The sequence below is a fragment of the Odontesthes bonariensis genome, chromosome 1 (genome assembly GCF_027942865.1).
Source record: "Odontesthes bonariensis isolate fOdoBon6 chromosome 1, fOdoBon6.hap1, whole genome shotgun sequence".
NCBI lineage: Eukaryota > Metazoa > Chordata > Actinopteri > Atheriniformes > Atherinopsidae > Odontesthes > Odontesthes bonariensis.
In genome coordinates, this window is record NC_134506.1 from 21377326 (window position 1) to 21401459 (window position 24134).

Sequence of the window (24134 nt, forward strand, 5' to 3'; positions counted from 1 at the left end):
ATATAATAAACAAGAACACTTTATTGACACTCATTCCTACAAACAGAAACAACATCGTTTTGGTGTGTAGGGAGAAAAGAGGAAACAGAAAATAAAAACAGCATCATTCCAAAGGTTTACTAAGGCGTCCACCTACTCTCCCAGGACCCCAGAGACAGAGCATTGACTTTCAGGTTGACCCTCATTACCGTGAACCTTTTTTTGCTCGCACCTGGCAAGTAGATCTAAAGAATGGGCTGTTGGATGTGAGAGTCAACTAAAGGATGCAGACACATGAGTTCTGTTTTGGGAGACAAGTAGTCTCATTTTGAAAAATAATCTGAGATTTTATTTGAGCTTAGTCTTAAGATAATTTCTGCTCTTGTTTTTGAGTCAAATTTATGAAAGATGGTGAGCATTAAAACCATCACATAATGGCAGCACAGATAACACTTCAGCCAGGAATAGTCATGGGCCAAATGTATCTCTTTTGAAGATTAGACAACAACGATGGGAGAGAAAATTGAACCCACACAACACGTATTATTCTGTGGAACAAATACTGGGTTGAAAGCAAAGCTGCACTTGCTGCTTCAGAGTGTGTAACTACTGAAGTGTATGGCATGTAGCAGACTCTATGGAGACAAAAAGCACAACTATTCAGACTGTGTTGCAGGTAATAGTTGATTCCTCACTCGATGTTTTTAAAGGTCACGCAAAGTTCCCAACAAGCTCGCAGGTACATACATCCCTATATAACCAGCAAGGGAATAATTTAATTCAGTTTTAAACTATGTAGACAAAGATTTTCAGTAAGTCAGTTTATAAATGAGGTCCCAAACTTGGCAAAATGTATCTTTCCTTAGCCTTTGACACCACACTGCTTATTATACTAATGACTTCCTGTCAAAACTAGAACAAGCCTATTGTTAAATACCAATGCCCTATTAATTTAGAATTGTTGTTTTTTTTGTTTGTTATTTTTCTTTTGAACCATATTTGCAATATTGCTTAAGAAAATGCCACCAAACTATACACATTTCTACTGATATTTTTTCCTAGGCTTAAGCAGCATATTACATCTGTCTTCCTTGATTGTATTTATTGTTCTTATGCTCTTGGAGTTTTCCTGGTCATAAGGGTAACCACTGTATCTCACCCCATGGTACTGACCTGCTAATCAGTGCTGGCATCCTGACAGTGTGCAATTTGAGGCAAAGTCTAATTATGTTCTTTTTCCGGGACAATAAAGTTCTTCCCACTCAAGGTCAGGGGTATGCTGATCAACAGGCCTGTTAGCAAACATCTGTCCAGCAGACATCTACAAAGACTTCCATGTAGCCTGGAGTGACAGTCAATGGAGACTCCTCGTTATCTTTTTTACTTTATTTACTGTCACAGTTTCTCTCCCTTTTTCACCTCCCTCCAAGAAAACAACATGCCTTTACAACTGACATAAACTAAATCTAGCTTAAATGAGAAGAAAACAGTTGGGTTTGCTCCTGTGTCCGATCCTAACGGAGACAAAAGGCTGTTTGTGAGGGAGGTAGAGGCAGTGCTATCATTGTGGGAACATAATCAGTCTGTCATTTCCGCTGCCCATGTGCTGTTGTTATCCTTAGGTCCCCTGGAAGAATGAAGCCTTTGTACTGCCGCTTATGTGGCAGCGATAAGGTTTCTAAGAGGAGTACATATGTTTATATCTGGAGGTATGTGCGTGGAAATAAAGTGCTTTTTTTTTGGCTTACGTCCTCATTTAAACTGCCAAAGGTGTGGACAGTAGGGCCGAGTTGCTTTTTTACCATCTACACAAAATGCTGTCTGTATGTGGCCAGTCAAACCAGGAAATGAGTCAAGGTTTACTGATTGGCCAGTGGAAGAGAAATTAGATTATCTGTGGCAGCACCATCTGACTGAAAAACACAACAAACTATACAGTTTACCTTGTCTGGGGATAGCAGGCCAGTGAGGCAGTTAAGTGCTATATGTCTGATGAAGTGAGGTCTAAGGCTAGATGTGGAGAAACATGTTTTTTTCAGGCAGTAGCTTTATTTGACAGACCCCCTGCTGCTTGTTGTAGGAGACAAAACCCCATTTCATGACTTCCGTCCAGGCCACTGATTACAGACCGGAGATGAAAAGTCTCAACAGCGCTGTATTGCTGTGGGTGGATAGACAAGGGATATAAAATAATAATTAAATTACATTATTTTCAAATTGAGGTTTTAATCACTGAAGAATAGATGTGCAAATTGATAACAAGATACAAATCTGTAACTTTATCCAGAGTAATCAATAAATTACTGCCCAAAATTTGATATGTCCGACACTTGGCTTTTTAAGACCTTTATATCATATGTATGTAACTACTGATTCTAGTGCCACACAATGAGCCCAATAATGTCATTTTTAGAGTTCAGTCCTGTTCGCAGGAGTTTTAAATGTTACCTATGTAACGTTGATTACATCAGAGGTCTTCATACAGGTTCTTAGGACTTTCAATGTTTGTGTCTAACATATTCTGTGATGGCAGTAGATGAGGTTGCTTGAGGAGTGGGGTTGTCCCTTGTGACTGTGTGGAGACAAATCACAGGCCAGAAACTTCAATAGGAAGCTATGTAGATCTAGAGCTCTTTGCTAACAAATTTGCATCCAGGCGGCAAAGTTTTCTCTGTGATGAGTGGAAAATAGGGGCTCCAAGTATTTTGAGTGAAAGCCATCTCTGTATGGTTTTTAAGACTGCTGTCTCTCTCTGGGTTCAGCCTTTGAAATACAGTTAAGACCTTTGAAGGGGGTTCGCTGCCAGCTTCATGGAAAGAGAGGAAAGACGTAAAAAAGAGAAAGAGTGGGGGGGATGAAGGCAGACACAGAGGCAGAGAGTTCTAGGGAGACGAAAAGAGAGAATATAAAACTTTGAATGTTTTCTGGATTTGGATGTTAACGCCTTGCGGGTTTCTCCACCCCACCCCACAGCAACTGTATGCCGCCCAGCTTGCCAGCATGCAGGTCTCTCCTGGAGCCAAGATGCCTCCTCTCCCCCAGCCCCTCAATGCAAGTGGGCCCATCTCTCCCTCATCTCTGAAGAATGACAAGAGTTCCTCCAGCCCCATCACTCAAGTCAAGGTACAACTCTCAGCTCCTTCAACCAGCCCACCCCACAATCCAAACCTTGAGAGGCACTTGACCTAACCCAGCCTAGATGGTGTTGTCTGATTAAACTAGCGCCTACAATGTTCACTACTTCAGTGTGGTGAGCAAAGGCTCTAACAGGCCATCAATCTCTAGAGCTTTAACAAGGCCCTCTCTCAACCAGAACTCTGTGGACATGGTTGCTATAGCTATGGCAGGCTCCAAGCCAGTAATTTGTGGAACACATGTTTTTTTTTTCCACAATGAAAAGTCCTTTCTTCTTTTTTGTTACAAAAATTGAAATAAAGCCATTACAACGGTGCCATACAACTGCTGACAAAAGTGAAGAAAAAGTAGGATCGACAACTCTTTTTTTTTTTTTTTCCTGTAAACAAACCAAATATAGGGTTTGTTTTCTGCTGCTGTATGGCATGACTCCACTAAATCTCAATGCAAGCGAAAGGCCACATACATCATTCCCACTCACTAAGGCCATAATCAGAAACATATGCCCATTTTGAAGTAGTTTAGCTTAATAACATTACAATGAAGAAAGACCATAAATCATGGTAGGAAACAACTTCAGATTCTCTTCACGCATACACACGTGCACACACACACATCCAGGTCCTTTGCCTCCTTGAATTTCCATCAAACTGACTCAACACTAATTTCATCATACAAGAAAAATAATCCATTTATCAGAGTAGATTAATGCCAATCGGCCTAATATGAACAAAACCCCAAATCAAGTGGAAATATTATAGATATTGTGAAATACAACAAAATGAAGGTCTTTAGATAAATTAATTATACATGAATAGATAGATGGCAAACATGCACTGGCATCTTCCCAATTCTGTCCACACTCCAGTAGAATCCGATTGCCTTCAGTTTTGTTTGTCTGTTTTCAGCTTCACTGACATGACAAACTGTTATTGGCACAGTAATAACAAGGCCTTGGGGCAGTCTATGCTTGAGCCATATGTTTGGATAAGGAGACACTTGGGCTCTGAAAAATACTATAACTGATAGCATGAGACCTCATTATGCTGGGTACACAGGGAGATTTATCCTGTGTAAGGTTAAATTCCTCTTCTGGGATGTAAATGTTTGCATTGTTTCCCACAGTCATTCAGCATTTATTGTATTTAAGATAATCTAATGTATATATTTTGCTTATAGGGTTGTTTGACCATTATCTTGGGTTGTTTTTCAAATAGCATTATCATACTATCATACTATGAAATACTAAAAGTTTTTTATTAAAAATATCTATTATAAATTAGACCATAAATCAATTCAAATATTTTTTTTTACATCAGTCTCTAGCTCCCATTAGTAGAACATATTTGGTGCCAGTAGACAACAGGTTGAGAATGGCAGCATTTAGAAAAGTGTTCTTCATCTAAAAGAAGTAACAGGTTTTAAAAGGCTGCAACGAGCCCAGCAAATACAGCTCAAAACAAATGCATACTCCTTTGACCTCATCTAAGAGCCTCGCTGCACTTAATATTTTTTTTTGGAAATAGCCATATCAAAGCATATGATAAAACAGAGTATGCACAAATGAGGAATGAAATTAGAAAACAAGTTAATGAAGTAGATAATGTAAGTCGACATCTGATGAATGGAACAGCTGTCTTTGATCATTGCCACCGCCGTTATCTGGTCATTATTTATTCTTCGAACCAGAGTGCAGACACTGGGAGCAGGGAGGAGGAGAGGCAGAACAGATGAAGATGTACAGAGAGACAGAATCTGCTTTAATTAGTGTGAACAAAGGCGCTGGGCAACTGTGAGGATGATCGCAGAGGAGTTGTGTAGAGAAGAGAAGAAAGAAGAGAAGGGGAGAAAGGCAGAAAGAGGAGGAATCAAGGAGGAGGTGTGGGTCTGGATAGGGATCCTATAATTAACCAGAAACAGAGAAGAACTGTGCTGTCTGGGAATCCGGAGCTGCTCCAGGAAAGGGAGGGGGGACCCATTCACATCTGTCTTCTTTCATACTCCTGTCTCTGCTGCCGTAGGAGGAGGGAACACAGCCTCTCAACCTGTCTGCTCGGCCAAAGATGACAGAAATGGTCAAATCTCCCACATCCCCGACACAAAACTTGTTCCTCGGCAGTAAAAGCAGTCCTAATAGTCTCATTGGCAAGGGTGGTATCCCCAGCCCGCTTGGAGGAGGCCTGGGCCGGGGCTCATCTCTTGGTAAGACTTCACAGTGTCTCCACACTTACTCACATACGTCAATACGATATTGTAAAGCTTTGCAATGTGGTACAGCACATGTCACAAATACATGATTTTTCTTGATGGCTCTGTATGTTCTAGCAAACAAAATTTGCTCTCTCTGTGTCTAGATATTCTGTCCAGCTTGAACTCGACTGCCCTGTTCGGGGACCAGGACACAGTGATGAAGGCCATCCAGGAGGCTCGGAAAATGAGGGAGCAGATCCAGAGGGAGCAGTTGCAACACCACCAGCAGGGCATTAGTTCAGTGGGCCTTAACAATTGCAGAGCTGACAAGGTTAGAACTAGAATCGTTAAGTCTTGTCTTCCTGTTTCAGGTCTTCTCCATTGCAAGATTTTTCCATAAAGCAAGAAATGAGCAGTTCACCACAAGAACTTTCAGCTCTCCTTGAAAGAAGTGAAGGGGAGAAACTATTCATGAAAGTGGAACATTTTGATACAGCAGTAATTCTTAAGACTAATAATTTTCTTTAATCCACGTCCAGGGTGGTCGTATTGATAAGAGCTGGCATAATTTAGCATGCACATGTATATTTACTCAAATTAGCAAGAATATGTTTGTGTGTGGATTTTTCGAGGCTTCTGCGTTGTTGATGATGGTGTGAGGGCCGTAACAGGCCATGGCAGTGCCCGGTGTGGGTTAAGAAGACTCTGAAGTCTGCCCAATTAAAGCCAACTCGCAGTCCTCTCCGTCCCCTGACACGGGATGGGGCTGCTTTGTACCAGGAGCACACACTCCCAGGGATTCCCTTTAAAAATATCTTCAATCGATGAGTCAATCAAGGAAAGAAAAAAGCTGTCCTCCTCTCTTCAGCTTGATGCCACGTTGCCAGTTGGCTGTGAGGAGCAGGCAGAAACTGGGAGCGATGCTCATTAATATTTCAGCACCTGACACTTTCAACCAACACTCTCAACTAGGTCAATGTATATGTAAAAAAGTCAATGAATATCTATTTTGATTTCTCTCTAATTTGGTGATAACTGTCTTTCCAGGTGGCAATCAACTATGCTCTTACTGAAGTGAAGTAAATAAATCAGTGCAGCCCAATGAGAGGACAGAGATGAAGCATCTCTCGCACTTGCAAAAGCCAGAAAAAAAAGACCTTTACAATAAGGAATCAGTCTATTTTTCCATTATTGTACTAACAAACAGCCACGCGACCTTGCTCAAAAATAAATTCTAAGCTTTTTTTTCTGATTTATTCATTTTGTAGGTGTTGTAGGTCTTTTTTAGCAAACACAAGCTTTTAGCATGCGCGTGCAAACATGTTTTTTTCATTGTCAGTCCCAAGAGTTGGTACAGCTGCCTCCTTACCTCTCAACTAAGGTGTGTCTGTGGTCAACCATGCAGTCTAATCTGCTATGACATGACAGAAGTAACTAAACAATACGATTTTCCACATTCAGCACACCTACAGCTTCATTGTCCTTCGTAAGTAGAGCTTAACGCCTTTTTTACTCCCTGCTTACTCTTTTGTGGAATTCTGTTTGTTTTCTGTGAATTTTGGACTCAATCTTTGTTCAGCCAGTGTTCAAGCCATCATCTCAGAGAGGAAGAATGCCTTTTTTTCCTTTTCTAAAGAGATGTGCTTGAATGAATCAGTCACTCCTCACCTGTAATCTACCTTTTGTTTGTGTTTGCCACCTAAGGAGAGAGAAACTGTGCAAGTGTGTCTGTGTGTGCGTGAATGTTTGTGGGTGGGCAGAGTAAGTGAATATCAAGTGTCCATAAAAGGGCCATAAATTGAAAAATAATTTATGAAATAAGGAGAATAAAGGAACCAAAGTATTGACAACACAAAATGAGGCACCACCAAATAATCATAGTCATTTAAAGCCCTTCAGATCCTTCCCTCATACCTTTGTGTGTCTCTTGAGAAGACCTACTTATCCATAGACGAAACAGCATCACTTCAGGTAATGTGTTTCTATTTTTATTACAAAATCAGTCTCTTTGAATGACACTTTAACCAAGCTGGCGTTTGACTCTCTGGCTTGTGCAAATCATAGTGAGCTATTGTCACTTGTTAGTTTCAGTGACACAGTTCCTATTAGGGTGGTTTGAACATTAAAGCCAAGCTTCATCAAGTCAGCTAAAAGAATTGCCCCATCATCTTCATCCTTTGACTGCAATAAAGAACAGTAAGTTGTAATTCAGCTGTAAAATGAGAGAGGTGAGGGAGTCTTTTGCTGATACAACAAGCCAACAGAATAGAAAGCATTGAACGCCGCAGATAAAAGCTTTCACTTTAGTCAGTTTCATAATATTAATATTTTAAGAAAGCACCTCACCTGACATAAATATGGCGTGGTTTTTAATAGCTCCCTTCCAAGTCTCTTGTTTGGAAGTTTATCATAGTGAGAGCTTACAAGAAGAAGATTCTGTAAAGGTAACATAAATGGGATTAAGGAGAGGTTAAGATCATTCAGTGTGGCTGTTAGAGGGGATATTAAATATTGATTTATCCCACTGTAATGACCGGGCAGAGGAGTGGGTCTAAGTGCTGCCTACAGATGGATCAATTCATCTTTTCATACAAAGTGTATCTGAACAGTACAATGCGTTCCTCACTAACCTTTGTCACTATGACTCTCGCTCCCCTTCCCTCCCTTCCTGGCCATTGACCTAGGAAAAGACGGGATAGATCAGACTCTGTTTAACAGTATACAAGCCTTTAACCTGAGGACATGTGAAATATTCATGCTTTACAAAAGCGGATTTTCTTGCTTGTCTTTTTATTTGTCTGTTTTTACTATATCCCATCAGTACAATGAAACCTTTTACAACCCTTCTGCAATTTGCCCTTTTGAAATATTTATCTAAAGGTATTATTGTCTGTGGAGGGCAATTACTTTGTTTCATTATTTACAATCTCCTCCTCACCCAGTGGAAGCTTTTACCTAGAATACACCAGTATGCCTACAGTCATATACTGTACAGTGCATCTGAGCCCATTTGTAACCATTTGAATTGTTTCCCTCTATTATGCACTGCAGCTATAACTGGACATGCTGTTTTTCAGGGTCATGGGTGAATAAATAACAAGCATCTGTGTCTACTTGTTTTCACTCAGATGGTGCATGCAGAGATTCAGCTACAGTATGTTGCTGCCTTGTCATCAACATTTATGGCCTATTAGAATATATAGCCAGTAGGTCAGAGATGGAGAGCTTTCTGCTAATAGATTTCCACTGGCTCAGCAAGAAAAAAAAACGTTTTACATTTAAGCAATGTATTTTCATTAGTTATATAAATTCAGTTTTTTATATATCTATATCTATCTATCTATCTATCTATATATATATATATATATATATATATATATATATATATATATATATATATATATATATATAAAGTTATATCAGTTCCATTGCCATATTTTTCTGAAAAACAAAAGGCAAATATTTTCAAATATCCCATGTGACTCATTGTGTTCAAACATGAAAAACCTGTGTAATTGAATAACATAAATCTAGAATTTCAATATAAGTTGGCACATTAGGCAAAAAGTTAAGGAGAATGAATGCTTGTTAAATTGTTTTGTCACTGACAGAAATTTTAGTTTTAGCTGCAATGCAAGCCCACGTAACAGGTACATCCAGGCCTTGAACCAATACTTTAACTGCCTGTAAACTGCTAATTAATGAGTGGTTGTATTTCTCATAGAGCATTGCCACACAGTAGAGTGCTAATTAAATTTTCAGCTTCTGTAATTGTTCCCTGAATAACAATAGAAAACAACTTTCATTTTATATTGCAACCTTACAGCTTCCCTGTTGTGTACTCATATGTAAGTACTTTTTTGACTCATGTGACATACAGTGTGACAGGTCAGGAAGAAAATAAAAACAGCAAAGAAAGAAACAGATGAAAGTGATCACTTTTTGGACCAATCATCTGATGAACTCTGTAGTCTTTTTTGGCCCATTTAGCATTAGCTTAGGCTGTTTTGTTTATCCCTGATTAGTCAGTAAAAGCACATTTCTACATCAATGCATCAGCTTCTTAGTTCTCAAAATGCAGCATATGTGATGTCCTGGAAGTTGTGTGAGATAAGATATATTCCTCTGCTGACAAGTCCCTAACTGGAATCAAAAGGGGAAAGGTCAGCGTATTAACCTATTGAACTGCCCTTTCTGCCCCACAACGTCTTCTTTCCTCAGTATTGATGACAACAATTGTCCATTTCTCGTATCCCAAAGCTCAGGCTGTAAATATTCAAATGGAGCTTACACTTGTGCTCCACAAAATGCAGACTCCTAACCTATTGGTTGTAGTGCTTATACTGTTCCTCCTCTGTGTGTGTGTGTGTGCGTGTGTGCGCGTGTGTGTGCGTGTGTGTGCGTGTGTGTGCGCATGTGATGCCAGGGCTCTATTCAGGCAAAGCCCTCACAAAGACTTTGAATATAATCTTGTCTGCTTTGCAGGCCTGGAAGCAATTTTCTGCTCCTTTTCGGCTGCTGTCTTGGAAATTGCAAACCAAGGCATTTTGGCTGCAGTGTAAATCCTTGGCATACAAGGGTTTGCCCATCCAAATTAGATTATGTTCAGCTCCCAGACACTGGCTGTAGCCAGCAAGTGCTATTGTGAAGATTGCTTACATTAATGCTATGTCCACTTGTTCACGTTTGCCAAAAGAATAAAAAAATAAAGTAACACTTCGGATAAAGTGTGTCTGTGTGAGTGTAGGCTTCTGTCCCAAGTCAAATCTTTTGCTCTCTCACCTCAGACATCAAAACCACATCTTTGGAGGGTCATTTGGCTCCATTATCTTCTCCTGTTGTCTTTTAACATGGTGAAAATTTTGCCTGCTGTAGTTGTTCAGAAATGCAGTTGGCCTGAGTGACTAAAACCTGTGATGCCGCACTCGCCACAAGGCACACACAACAAAGGATGAGGAAAAGAATGGGCAACAAAGGACCATTTATAAGTCTCTGGTATTGTTGCTTGTTGGAACATAATTGCTCCAGTGTCCAACAAGACCTGAGGTTTTGTCCACATTTGAGAGGGGGTTTTGGTGGTGCTGCAGTTTCTAATATCCCGCTGTTTGCACTCCTGAGGGTTTGATATATCTGAGGGCTTAAGCCCAACTTCATTCCCTGGAAGAAGCATTGAAGTTTTCTGTATTATTGAGAACTGTAAGCTCGTAAAAGCATGTGTTGTCAACACAAATGATCTGGGCAAACGAGTAAAATATAACTGAATACTGTGTCAGAATTTTGTTACAGCTTTGAAGTGGACTGATATGATACACGTTACAATTTATGAGTGCACACCCATAAATGTGGCCAAATTTTACATTTGGCCACATGTATACTATGTATGTCCACAACATGTTCCAAAGTAGCCACAGCAATGTCCAAAGCATGTCCCAAAGTGAACATTTCAAGTTACACTGAAGGGTCACATTTTGTGGGTTTTATCCCCAAAAAAAAGCAATTTATCGTTTATACTGATGGCACATCTTTTTCTTTTTTATTAAAAACAAACAACAAACTAGAAATTAGATTGGCACAAAGCCCAGAAAAAGGTTAGCTTGCTCACACACACACATATATATGTGTGTGTATATATATATATATATATATATATATATATATATATATATATATGAGCATCTTAATTTAATTAAAGGCCTTTCTTACCTCTGTTTTAAACAAATGAGGTGATGCCCTGGCAGAACAAATGGGACTGAAATGGCTTTCCATCTTTGCTCTGTGCGATGTTAGAACAGATGCCAGCCTTTTGTGGCTGCTACTGTTGATTCTGCTGCTGTGCGCATTAGCCTTAGCAAAGGAACAGCCATGGATAAAAAGAGAGCAACAGCCTGCATTAAAGGACCTGCGGGTTCGCCGCATGGCTGGATGTACTTAACATTTAAATGGTTCAAACTACCAAAAACTACTGGAAAGCTGCAGACTTATAAATAACATTGCAACTGGTTACAATAAAAATACAAAACAGAAGAGGCGCTCAGCTGTGAGAAGCTGTAGCCACGTTAAAGTAGAGTCTTTGTTTCCATCAGGACTGGGACAGATTGTTGAGGGGTTTAGTCTGAGACCCTCAGAGTCTTCACTCAAGAGCTACAGACCACAGTGATGACTGACACTCGATACACAAAGCCTTGCATTGTGGTCTGAACCAGTGCCTCCAACCTACCACATACCAGGTGTGTGATATAACAAGAGCCAGTTCTGCACATAATCAGATGTAAGTGGCTGTTAGGGTCCAGCAGCTGTTAAAGGCTTCAATCGTAAAATCTTAAACATAAGCAATGATATAATTTCCAATATCAAGGAAAATAGATGATAGTTCAAAGATCTAACAAAGTACTGCAGTAAATGCTGTCAGATGTATACATACATTTAAGACTAAAAACTAACCACATTATAAGACTTGAAGTTACAGAGTGGTATTTTTGGTTGAAGAAATAAAGTAGATCAAGACTGATCTCAAAGCATTTTGATGAACAAACATGCAAGTTTGAATTCTCTCTGCATCATTCAGTTCACCTTAACACTTTTCCGCATGGAACCAAAAAACTTTGTTTATTATGTTTTTGATGATCACACAAAATTTAAAAGTTGCTATTAAACAGTTTTGTCTTCACACAAAGATTCATCAACGTATTTACTGAGGTTACTGAGAGAAAGCATTTCAACACCGCTGCATTCACCACTGCTGGGTACAGTTAAGGCTTTCTTCATCTTGTCTGAGGTCTTTCATAAGTTATGTTTTAGATTTAGACAAATCATTACTAACAGTACATGAAATGTTTCTGCTGTGGTGTTGCATCAGTTTTGAATGATAGATGAAAACTCTAAAATCTTCTAGTGTAAGATAGGTTAAACTTAGAAAAATGAGCGGACTCTAAACTGCAGTCTAAGTTATCCGTCAGTGTAGATCTGAACAATCTCAGGCCATATTGCTACCATATAGCCTCAAGCTATTTACAAAGGAAAGAGTGAAGGAGTGTCAGGATTGGCAGTGTGTTGCCTAAATACAGGGCAGGAGCAGGCACAATACACAGGGCTGTCCGCCACCCGCCTCTACCCAGAATACACCCTGTGGGCAGCGCAGGCAGCCTCCGGCACATGTTCTGTGGCCAGCTAGATTAAAGCTTTCCTTACAGCATTGACAAGGGCCCTTTTGGGATACCTCGCCCAAGAAGTTCCACAGATTCTGTTATCTTTCCTATTCCTACTTGATCCTCTTCCTCTGTGAGTTACAGCTACATTGGTCATCTGAAGTTATGTGTAAGTGAACAAGAATTCATCTCTTACCAAACTTTAAAGACAAAAGACTGCACAGGCAGGGCAGATGAGATTATTGTGGGTGGCGGTCTTCCACCATATCTCAGAGTGCACTGCTGTAATTTTACTTGTGGTGTGGAGAGCTGCATGCTGAAGTCATTTAGGGGCGGGAACGGCAGCTTGCCAGCAGTTGTGGTCCGAGTGGGAGGGAAATAATGTGTACTCTTACATCTTTTGTTTCCTGTTTCTTTATCTTTACTTTGTTTGACCAGCCTTGATTTCTGCTCATGTCATCTTTGGCTAAGTGCCTTTTCTTTCAGCGTTTAGCAGAATTAATTTTCAGTACGTCTCGCTCTTGCTATCCCCATGAAGTGTGCATTATAAATACCTTTTTATATCTGCCATACACTGTTTTTTTTCCCAGTCCCTGTCTCTTCTCATGGCTGTATGCCTAGCTTCCCCAGATACTGCATGTCCTTTGCTACTCCTCTGTGTCAGAGTGATCAGTAAAAATTTAATGACACTATAAAATAATAAAACTGCCATTAATTTATCACAGCACTTGATGCGTGGGCAGTAAAGAAGCATTAGTTCACTGAATATTTTCAAACCCTAAAACAAAACCCTGGTGCAGTGCAGATAATTTATGGCCCTAATATCAACTATATTTCTAACTCACAGATATAAATTAACAAACTTATAACCAATAAGTATATTAAGCTCAGTAGATAAAATTTTATGAAAATTTGTGGTACCATATTGGGCTGATAGTCTGATACTAATTAGCATAACAGGAAAGCAATACTTAGTGTAATTAGACCATCATATTGTAGTATGCAAAGTGCTGGCTTCTTTGAAAAATGTATGGGCGTCCTATAACACCCCCCCACCCCCCCAAAATATTTCCTGTGTGAGATGAAGTGAAGCAACCTCAAAGAATCCTCAAACAGGAGTTTCATTCAGTGTTACTCTAAGCTGTCTAATGTGCTGATCCTCACTGATCATATGACTTAGTGTGGTGGAGAAAGAAGTTCAACACTACACTACTTATTAATGAAATTCATTGATGGATGGTCCCTGTTCTCGCTCCTTCTCAGCCCAACATGATGCTTAATGATCATGAGTTTATAAAAGGACTTGATTGATCAAGAGGGGCCAACGATGTGCAGAAAAGGGATGGGAAGACTACTTTATTACAGACATACAGCACCGAAGAACGTTGTGTCTTCTTCCTGGACTGTCCAGGAAGGATCTGAAGCAGCACCATCCAGCTAATCGCACTTCAGTCACTTTGTCATCACGCTGCTGGCTTCTTTCATTAAGAGCAATAATGTGGCTGGGTGATGGATTCTGCTCTGCATACGCGTGCGTGCATGTTAGCGCATGTGTCGCTTTCCACAAAACGTGACACCGTGAAAGGCACCATACTCCATCTTCTCTTTACAAAGTGTCCTCTTGCCCAGCAGGGACCACCACATATGTCATAATTAGAAAACACTTAAGTAAGCAAAGGGCCATCAGATAGACAGCCTCTAATCACAGGCCATAAGCAGGTAGTGTTTAATTGTATATCAGAATCACTCAGCTGGTCATAAATAATGAGTGCTCCTTCAAGTATGATGGTAAATTGCAGTCCTTTCTTTTGAGGAATAGTTTTTGAATAAATAAAAGCATGAGGAAAATCAAAATACTGTGAAAGGCCTCAAATGGGCTTGAAGTATCTTCATCCTTCATCTTGTCATATTTGTAACCCCCCCCCCCCCTCAAGAAAAAAAGTCACACAAAAGAGAAAGAACATACTTAAAATTTTCCTTTTTTCTTCTTTTCATCAAAATGCACTGTAATTTATTCTGGTTATTCTTGTCAACAAGGTTTTATTCATCAGGAAAAGCATAAATCAAATTTAGCCATAAACTACCATTTTTTTTTGTCACAACCATTAGGTCTGCTGACTGATTTTTGATTTGTTCTTATTTGTTGAAAAACTTCTCTGAGAGGTAAAAAAACCCAAAACAGCACAATGTATTACAAAGGTAGGACTCAAAGATTAACGTGTGGGTTGGTGTCAGTATGTGTGGCTGGGGAGCTGTTAGTATTGTATAGGGACTGTACATGAGTGTCTTTTCATACTGCAGGTGATAGGCTTGTGAATAAAGAAAAGAGGCAGAGGTAAACGCAGACAGTACATCTTTGGCAGAGATTGAACATACACCCTGGGAGTAAACAAATGCTTTATTCAGAATGGTGGCAACATGCCTGCTTTTAGTGTCATCCGGGCAAAACCAAGGGTGGTGGTGGGGATGGGGGGGTGGAGATTATTTGTATCATGCAGAGTCAAAGTGTCCATCTCCTAGTTGAGTCTTTAGAGGAAGACAGCCCTTTGCTAATGCCCTGTGTATTCACTGAGGAAGTAGGTCATTCAACAATGGAGCCAGCAGCAGTCGGCACTCTCTCCTTGCATAATACATTAAGTGTAATGTGCAGCAACTATTCAGAGGCCCCCCGAAAGCTGTTATTTTATTCTGTAAATGCACACGGACATGACATTTAATATTGTCACAGAGTGCTGAATGACAGGGTTTCATTGTGCATCAAGTACAACATGATGCCAAGTTTAATCTGAGCACAAAGCAACATGACAAACCGCAAAACACGGTGTGTTCTCCAATGCATGAACTCTGAATAAATGATGGGCGCTGAGCTCTGGGCGCTGTAGACTGGAAGGCAGGTTGTAAGGAGAAGATTACAGAGGAAAATCTGAGCACTGCAAAGAGGGCCATGGCCCCATTGTGTGCTTGGGATCACAAAGTATCTTTCTGTAAATCTATTTACGGCACCCCTGGCCCTTACTGTCTCTCTGCCTCCTGTCATCCATTATATCTGCTGCTGAATAGAGAGATGAGGAAAAAGCTACATCTCGCTCATGTCAAAAGAGCAGCTCTTCAAAACAACCTGCATTTATCAAAGACACTTCTTTTTCTCTTGGATGTTCAAATTCCAGATGGGGTTACTTTTACAATTTTCTTTCATTGTAAAAATGTGAACATGTGCTTGTTCGTTTACCTGACTGTTTGTGTTTTCCTGTAGGAGAGGGCACATTTTGACAGCATCGGGCACCACCTCGGCAAACTGGGAGAAGAAGGAAAGATTGGCCACAGAGTTATTGACCTCACCAGGCCTGAGGATCTAGATGGTAAAGTCATTTTTTGGTCTCTTGTTTTTAAAAAAAAATTGTTAGACATGATTGCAAACTTCATTTTCTTTTTCTTTTTAATTGAAGCAGTTTTACTTTTGTGCTCTGGTATTCACAATGTAGGGTGGACACTCAAAACTAATCCTACACTTTGAGAACAAAAGTACTGCAGTACTCCATGAGCCGATTTGTCTGAGTATTAGATGCAGAGCGGTTGGTTGACTGTGTGCAGAAACTTGTAGGTGTGTGTAAGAGAAACTTGGGGCTTGGGTTGAATGCCATTTGAAATGAGCCGTTGCTCTGAGGTTTTCACAGGTAGGTGAGCGAAGAACAAGGGTGCCTGAGGACAAAGCTGGCTTTTTTCCAAGCTTGACTCCTGTTGCTGTTGTGCTTGTTTGAGGTCCCACGCACAGCGGAGAAAATTCTGATTACACCAATGTGACAAAGCGTCATCTGCTTTTGTGGTGCTGGCTCCTACACAGGAGCAAAGAAGATTTTAGTGAACCAATGTTTGTCAGGCATAAATATTTGTGGCAGTTTCCATGGCATGTCTTGTTTCTGACTCATCTTTGATCCCTCAAAGAGTCAGAGGAATAGATATTTCTCAGGACAATGTCACCCATCAGCATTTTTAACTTTCCCTGGAGATTTAGAATGGTTGGTGTGCTTCAGCATAATTGGTTCAGATTCAATTTTTAGGAAAAAAAAAAAAAAAAAAAAAAAAACTTTCCCATAAAGATATTTGTTTACCAACTCCAAAGCAAATTCCTCTTTTGAAAAGCATGTGTAGTTTCACATCACACCCAATCCTGAGGATGAGAATAAGAGGTGCATTTAGTGGATTCATTGACATGTTCCCATGTGAGCCGCAGCAGAAGATCCCATCCCACCCTTGGACAGATGTGATTCCAGCACTCATTCTCCCAGTGGGAACCCTCCTTCTGTGGCTACCGTGGAGTCAGGACAAAAAAAGAGCGGCACACCAGGGCAGTCGTGTCCTTTTAAGTCCTGCTCAGGACCGAGGGAAAGACTTGCGCCAGACGCCTCGCATCAGTGTTCCCAGTGGGCTATGGATTAGGAGCAGGCAGAGGTTAGAAGAGGGCAGAGGTCCTCTTCCCAGGGGGGGTAGACTGGGAGACAGGGCAGTGCACATAAGTCAAACCACACAGTTTGCATTTCTTCTCTTACACCACAAATATATGAGTATGTCTCTGTAACCAACACCAGCAAGAAGATGCATACAGTTGAATGATGAAGCAAGATTTTAAGATGTGAATCACAAAGTGTTTACTCGTTTCAGAACATGTTTACTTTTGAAATCCTTGTAAGGATCTTCTCCTTGAGCCAATGGAGGCATAGCTTCTTGGTATTCCTTGTTTTATAGACACATACAATATACTTGCAGCTTTTTTGTGTTCTTTTTTATATCAATAGCCCAGAGAGCACTTGACCTTTAAAGATCAAAGGTATATCAGGGTTAAAACTGGGCAGGTTCGGTCCTTTCAAATGTCAAATTTTCTGCCTTTTAAGTTATTTTCATTTACATGAAACAATGAGTACATGTCACAAATGTGTCTCATTAAAACGTACTTAACTCAGATATTTTACCGGAAATAAACTGTAATTCAATTAGCTGTTGAGAACATTTTATCACAGAAGGAGGGAAACAACTTTAGAAACGTCTGTAACACACTTTCTCCCAGAATACAGTGTATATACTTTGGTGTTTCCTGAAAAGGAAAATTACTGGGTGTACCTCCCATTCCATACATAGGGTGTGAAAGCCCCTTGGTGTGTAGTAGCTTTCCCTCCAGAACAGAGAGAAGCCACATTGAGCATGCATAGTGTACAACCAACGTCTGTTATCCCCAGAGTTCACAGAAAGCTTTAGGATTTCTTGAGCTAATATTTGCAAAGCATGCAGCAACCAAAGTCCAAATGCCCCCAACTGAAAAAAAAATGTAGAGGAATAGCAGCGGATAGGATTTTTATAATTTAATAAAGTTATCAGCAAAACACACTTCAGCTACCAATTTATTAGGTCTTTCTAAGCTCTGATGAAAACATGACCACATGCCACCCAGGCCCCTTATTTATTCCCATGTGGAGTGGTCATACAGCAGAGGTTGCGTGTTTGTCTAAACCTCCCCCATCACTGAGGGTCTATAGAGAACAGAGGCTGTTGAGAGATGTGAGGAGGCAGGAAACAGAATTAATATAGATGCCCAATGAGATAAAATCAATGCCTCTGTCAAGAACACTCTTTAACAAAGTCCTCATGGAATAAGAAGAGAAGAACAGAAGTGTTGCATTGTTGTGACGGATCACTGAAGAGTTTCCTAACATCAGTAGCTCAGAGCTGTTATGAGGCTTCTTTTTTTTTCTCCTCGTGAGGCTGTGGGAACCAAGTTTAGGCTTTTATTGTTCCCTTAAAGGAACCTTATATGTGGAGGCTCACAAATAAATATTTATAAAGTCACAGCTACAAGCTGATTAGGTCAAAACAATAAACGAGAAAGTTGTTTTTTTTAATAGGCAAAATCTTATTTTACCCAAAGTTGGAAAAATAATATGTTTGTGTGCTTTTTGTCTGTGCATGTTTCTCCTTTTGCTTGAGTGAAGCTGGCAAGTTGTGAAAGATAAGCCTTCACCTTTCTGCTAAATCCATAAGAGTTGCTAAAACAGACTTAAATAATTCTGCAGCCTGCAAGTTAAAACAAGCTGGCTATTTGTTCCCAAGTTCTGACATTCACGCACCCGCACACTATCACTCAGGGTCAAAATACTCAAATAATCCAAACTGGACAACAAAAAAAAAGGAAAAAAAGACATGACATGCTATAACAGGGCTTATATATATCACTTGTAATTTGTAATGGTTTAATTAGCATGCCATGAGGCTCAGGCTAGAGCAGGGCCACTGAGCGCTATGTTCTGTCCGTCTATACCCATTAATCTCGCCTGATCCTGCTCTGAGGGAGAAGCTTCATTGTCAACAGTAAATGCCTTCAGTCAGAGGTGTTAGGTTTGATCCCAAAAGGGAGTGCTTGGCAGGTTTGTGTAATTGTTGCCTGCTCACTGAGGCTCATCCTCTTGAGCGGATTCCTGTGTGACAGAATATGTCTGACGACAGAACAAAGATGAGTAAAGAGGAGAAAAAGAGGAGGAGAGGGGGCAGCTGGGGCAGCGCTACCCTCTGGCTTGGTACACGGTCGAGTCTGAGCCTGTAGCTCACAGGTGCGATTGACTTTGGGGCCTCACTACATTCTCTCTCTAATTCCCTGCCTTTCTTCTGCTTCCTTGTTGTTCATTTTTTCTTTTCATTTTTTATTCCCCCACACACACACACACAATCTTTCATTCACACTGTAATTCATGCTCCTCATCTCCAGTGTTTCCAGGAGAAACAAATTAAAAGGGGGTTCTCATATCGCTCTGTCACACTTGAGCTGCGGGCCTCATGAATCACAATAAATTCTATTAAGCAGCACTCCCTCTGTTTCTCTCTCTCCCCAGCTACCACCCAGGGGGCCTGGCCCTGTCACCGCTAAACATCTGTTTTTATTTACACAATCACACACCTAACTAACTGGTTCCTAAATGTCCTGCCCTCCTGGAAGAAATAGTTAATGCTCATTTGCAAAATGTCAGAGCAGTGTCGTGATTTTCAATGAAGATATGGAGACAATATTGCGGTGAATTGCATGTTGCAGTTTCAGGCAATTTGCTGTGCTAATACGCAGGATGCCTCTGATTAAGTCATATCTATAAGAGGGGCTGAATGAGGGAGCAAATCTATCCACATATGAAGCCTTGGCTGGTCTTATATTATAGAAATCCACCCTCTCAACCGTCTAGTTTAAATGTTCATAGTCTAATCAGAGACATTACCATAAAGACAAATCATTATTTCAGGTCAAAGGTTTATGTCTGAGCCAGGCTGGTGGTTTCCCAGGGGCAGCTTTCATTCTGAGTCAGATTGATATTTCTATTATTTTCTTTATATATCCAAGACCACCCCACCTGCCTCAGTACAACTTAATATGATGTAATACTCTTGTTGTCCAAGTCTACAGCTCTCTGTAGCATCTGACAGAGCAGACAGATGCCTTTCTGTGTGCGCAACCATGTGAAGTAAAAAACCATGGCTCATCTGGATTCCCTCCAATGAACCAAGTCACGTGGCTGGTTTCCTGGCTAACTATGGATGTGGCACTCGGTGATGGCAGGCAGTTGTTTTGCCCCCCTCCCCATAAGAAGATCACCTCTGCCCGTACGCATGCACACCAGTATATAAATTGCTGAATCAGTGTCAGTGATAGAGTAATGGCACGAAAGGCGCCGTAAATTATAGCAAGCGATCCCGGGGTGCAGACACTGGCTGTCGTGTCTGAGTGAGCGCTGCGCTCCTGAGCTAATGAATACCTTCATCTGGCCCCGGCAGTCAGCAGATTGCCCCGCATTGATGGATACTGTCAGCCCTCCGCCACACCACATTTCATTGCACAATAAACATGGTTGTCAAAACCAAACAAAGTGAAATCAATTCATTCTGTACAGTGAGTGCATGCTAAATGAAATTAACGTACTGTGGGGTTTGGTGGCAGCAAAGGTAGTGTATTATTTCTGAATTCATAATGGCTTTAGGGCCTGTAGTATTTCAGGAGACAAAAGCAAAGAGAGAGATGGTGCTCACAGCGTTTAAGAGAACCGCAGAGGTTATAGAGATTCAGCTTTTTCTTGGCGCATCTGTGTCATCATATGCAATGAAAATGCAAAATGTCCAAATCAAAACACACGCACACAAAAATTAAAGATCTGAAAACGGATCTGATCATTGAGAGAAGGTATTACTGTATTTTTTCATCCAGCATTTTGACATTTTATACATACTTTCGTCCTCTATTCTTCTCCTTCCCATTAGCCAAAAAGAGAGAGGAGACTTTCGGAAAAGACTTACATTTGTTCATATGGAGTCCTCACTCCCACTTGCTAGAACAAGAGTTGATTTCTCTGAGCAGCAACTGATGAACTGTCACAAGATGAAAATAGATTTCTCATTGGGCTTCCTTTTGAAAGCAGATATCATAAATGTGACCTTTTGAGTCAAACGTGAGCGAAACTATTGGGGTTGCCTGTGTACTGAGAGAAACGTGTTTACTTGCAGGAAGCTGCATCTCAAACATCCTCTGTGAACACAGAACCAACTTAAACCAACATCCATCTCTGTCATACTGAAGGTGCTACTTTGCTCCTACAACAGTTAAAAATAGCTTGTGTAGTTTTTGAAAACAAGACATGTTTTTTTGAAGAGGAGACACTCAAAGTCTTGAGGTTAAAAATGGTGCAGTAATATCTTCAGTGATTAGCACAGAGTGATGTTTCTGTGGATTTGGAATTAATGTCTCTGTACAGCCCTCCATTACTCATTAAGACTTTGATTTTGTTTATCAACTGAAATAATAATAGAAATCAAACCCCAGGTAACATGTGCCAAGGCTGCTAGTGGAATGGTCTAATGAGAAGGCTTCACATGTGGATGATGAAATATGCATGAGTCATCCCAAGCTTTCTTTTCCAGATTTGAGATCATTAAAGATGTATCGTAGCATATGGAAGGCTTTTTTTGTCTTATTTTTCACGCCTTGTTTATCAACATGTTTTTGTTTGTTTAAATATTCATACTGCTTTTATTTAATTCTTTCACATCTCACATATAAAAGGAAGCAAATGCGCATGCAAACAGAAATCATTATCAGTCTGATGTACAGTTTAATACTGAGAGAAACTCTCTTATGCTGATTGTGAATGCCCTGATTGAGAAACAGCTCTTTGCAGAATCGCAACACTCTCTACTTGCTACTGTGTGTCTGGTTTGTTTGTGTGCGTGTTTGTACTCTTCTTGAAGGAGGAGAGTGAGACAGAGGACCTAAAATAAATAAAAAAATAATATTGAAAATAATATATTTGTGTATATGTGAGTTAAAGCAATCTTTGGAAGAATGCTTTAATAAGTGTTGTTTTTTTAAACTTTTTTCTCATTTTAAAGACTGCCTCATGTCTTTAGAATTTACGTTGGCACCTTTTACAGACTGTCAAGTTAAATGTCAAAATGTGTATGCCCGAGTACAACAGTAAACAATAAAACAAACAGTTAACTGCCAAAGATCTTCCTCCTCTAGATTTGGACAGACCTGAGAATAAGCTAGCACAGCTCCCTTGAAAACTGATCATGTGTTCAGTTTTGTAGTACATAATCCTGTCAAGTCAAATTTTCCACTCAATAGAGGATCCTACCCTTCTCAGAGGGTTTGTACCCCCCGCATTGATGGATACTGTCAGCCCTCCGCCCCCCTCTGAAACAATGTTCATGATGATAGCAGTAATGACAGTAGATGAAGGAGAGTTCAAACTTGGCTCGTCATTTAATCAATGCCTTGCCTCGCTCTCTCTTCTTGTTCCTGCTCTGGCTATTCCAGGGTCCAAGGAAGTCAATGGCTCTGCAGATAAACCCCAACCCTATTATTGTTGGCCAACAGGAGGCGCTGGATCTACTGAGGCACGAGTCTTCAGGGAGGCCCGAGGACGGAACAGCAACGAGCCCCACATTAAAAGGCCAATGAACGCATTCATGGTGTGGGCCAAAGATGAGCGGCGCAAGATCCTCCAGGCCTTCCCTGACATGCACAACTCCAATATAAGCAAGATTTTGGGTAAGGACGTCAAAATCAGAACTACTGCAGTAGTTCAACCAAAGATTGTACAACAGCTACTTTTCTTTTAACTACAAATTATCTCCCAATGTTCAGGACTTGTTGTAAACTAAATTGAAATAATTCATTTTCTGCAGCATTTTGCATAACCCTCAGTGTTTGCCTTTGTGTACTGAAGATCAAATGTTTGAATAGAAAAAAAGTGGTACCTTTGCAAGTGTAAGTGCTAAGTTAAATGAAGTTAGATTTTTCGAAACAGGCACTGTTGCATGACATAGTGAAGAAGTGTTCAGCAACTGTGAGACAGCACCTGCTGTAAAATTATGTTAATCAACCTGTATTTTTCTAATATCTTACAGATTTATCAAGCAGTTTCAGTTTTAGTTGAAAAGCTTTATTGCTCTCTGATGTGTAAATATCGGATGCTATCTGAAGGAGGGAGGGTGTGCGTCAGTTCACCTCAGCCTACAGATGGATTTATAGCCCATCACTACCATAAGTGTTTGTCATGAAAAATGACAGAGACTAAATGGGTCTTGTCCCCTCAGCTCTGGAGTCCATACATCAGAGCTGTTAAAAGTGCTGTCATCCATGCCAGTGTAGTGCACTTCACTTCAGCAGTAGTATTTACTACACCAGCTCGTTGTTCCTTACTGTCAAACAGTAAGGAACAAGCATGTCTCTCCTTTTAGATAATGTGCAAAGGCACAGCTATCAAGAGGTTGCTGTAGAATGGACAATAAATCCAAGCAAATAGTCTGTACATACATACATATATATGTGTGTGTGTGTGTGTATACTCGAAAAGTGTTCAGATCGAGTCCTCCATATGCATCTTCACTTGCTCACTGAGTAAAACTGCTTTTTAAAAAACTGTACAGGTTCTCGGTGGAAGGCCATGTCTAACCAGGACAAGCAGCCATACTACGAAGAGCAAGCTCGTCTAAGTAAGCTCCATTTAGAGAAGTATCCAAACTACAAGTACAAGCCACGGCCTAAGAGGACCTGCATCATCGATGGAAAAAAGCTTCGCATTGGAGAGTACAAGCAGATGATGCGGTCGCGGCGACAAGAGATGAGGCAGTTCTTCACTGTGGGGTACGTGCACTGTCCCAAATGCCACAATCTAACCACAGTAACAATTCTAAGACACAATGTAGCCTTCCGTCTGCCTGAAGCTTGTTCTTACAAGCTGAAAGCATCATTTCCAAATTGAGTGTTGAGTTAACCTCCACTGTATTGGTTTTAAGACAGGGGCTTGACATCCACTTAAAAATCAATAGTTTTACAATAGCTGTGATTTGATAATTTTATACAATAGCAGTCTTCAAATGGAGCATAGAGTGCAGACATTATTACAGGATATAAGCTGTAAGTGTACACTTACAGAAGCCTGGAGGGCAGCAGTCTGAAGCTTAACATTTTAATTTACTGTGTGTGGTTAGCAGGAGAACCCTTCTCCAGGTGTTCCCATGTCAGTCATAAGCTTCAGTGGCTGGAGTATCAATCATGCAGCGCAACAGCAGACAAGAGCTGCACTAACCGCGTATTGGTTTTATGTCACCAATAAACTGGGTAGTGTTTCTGAGCAGCTCAAAACGGGAGCTGTCAAG

At 40.5% G+C, this 24134-nt stretch overlaps 1 protein-coding gene across 6 annotated transcripts in view; it reads left to right on the plus strand.

The window, feature by feature from the left end:
• Positions 1–24134, plus strand: part of sox6 (SRY-box transcription factor 6) — a 130587-nt gene that overhangs the window by 101558 nt on the left and 4895 nt on the right. For 5 of the 6 annotated variants that reach the window (XM_075459976.1, XM_075459990.1, XM_075459996.1 and 2 more), the window contains 6 exons: positions 2953–3102; positions 5136–5316; positions 5469–5635; positions 15703–15808; positions 22348–22521; positions 23403–23619. In XM_075459976.1, the coding sequence (XP_075316091.1) occupies positions 2953–3102; positions 5136–5316; positions 5469–5635; positions 15703–15808; positions 22348–22521; positions 23403–23619 (995 nt within the window). The remainder of the gene's footprint in view (positions 1–2952; positions 3103–5135; positions 5317–5468; positions 5636–15702; positions 15809–22347; positions 22522–23402; positions 23620–24134) is intronic. The other variant, XM_075460010.1, reaches the window with a different exon arrangement.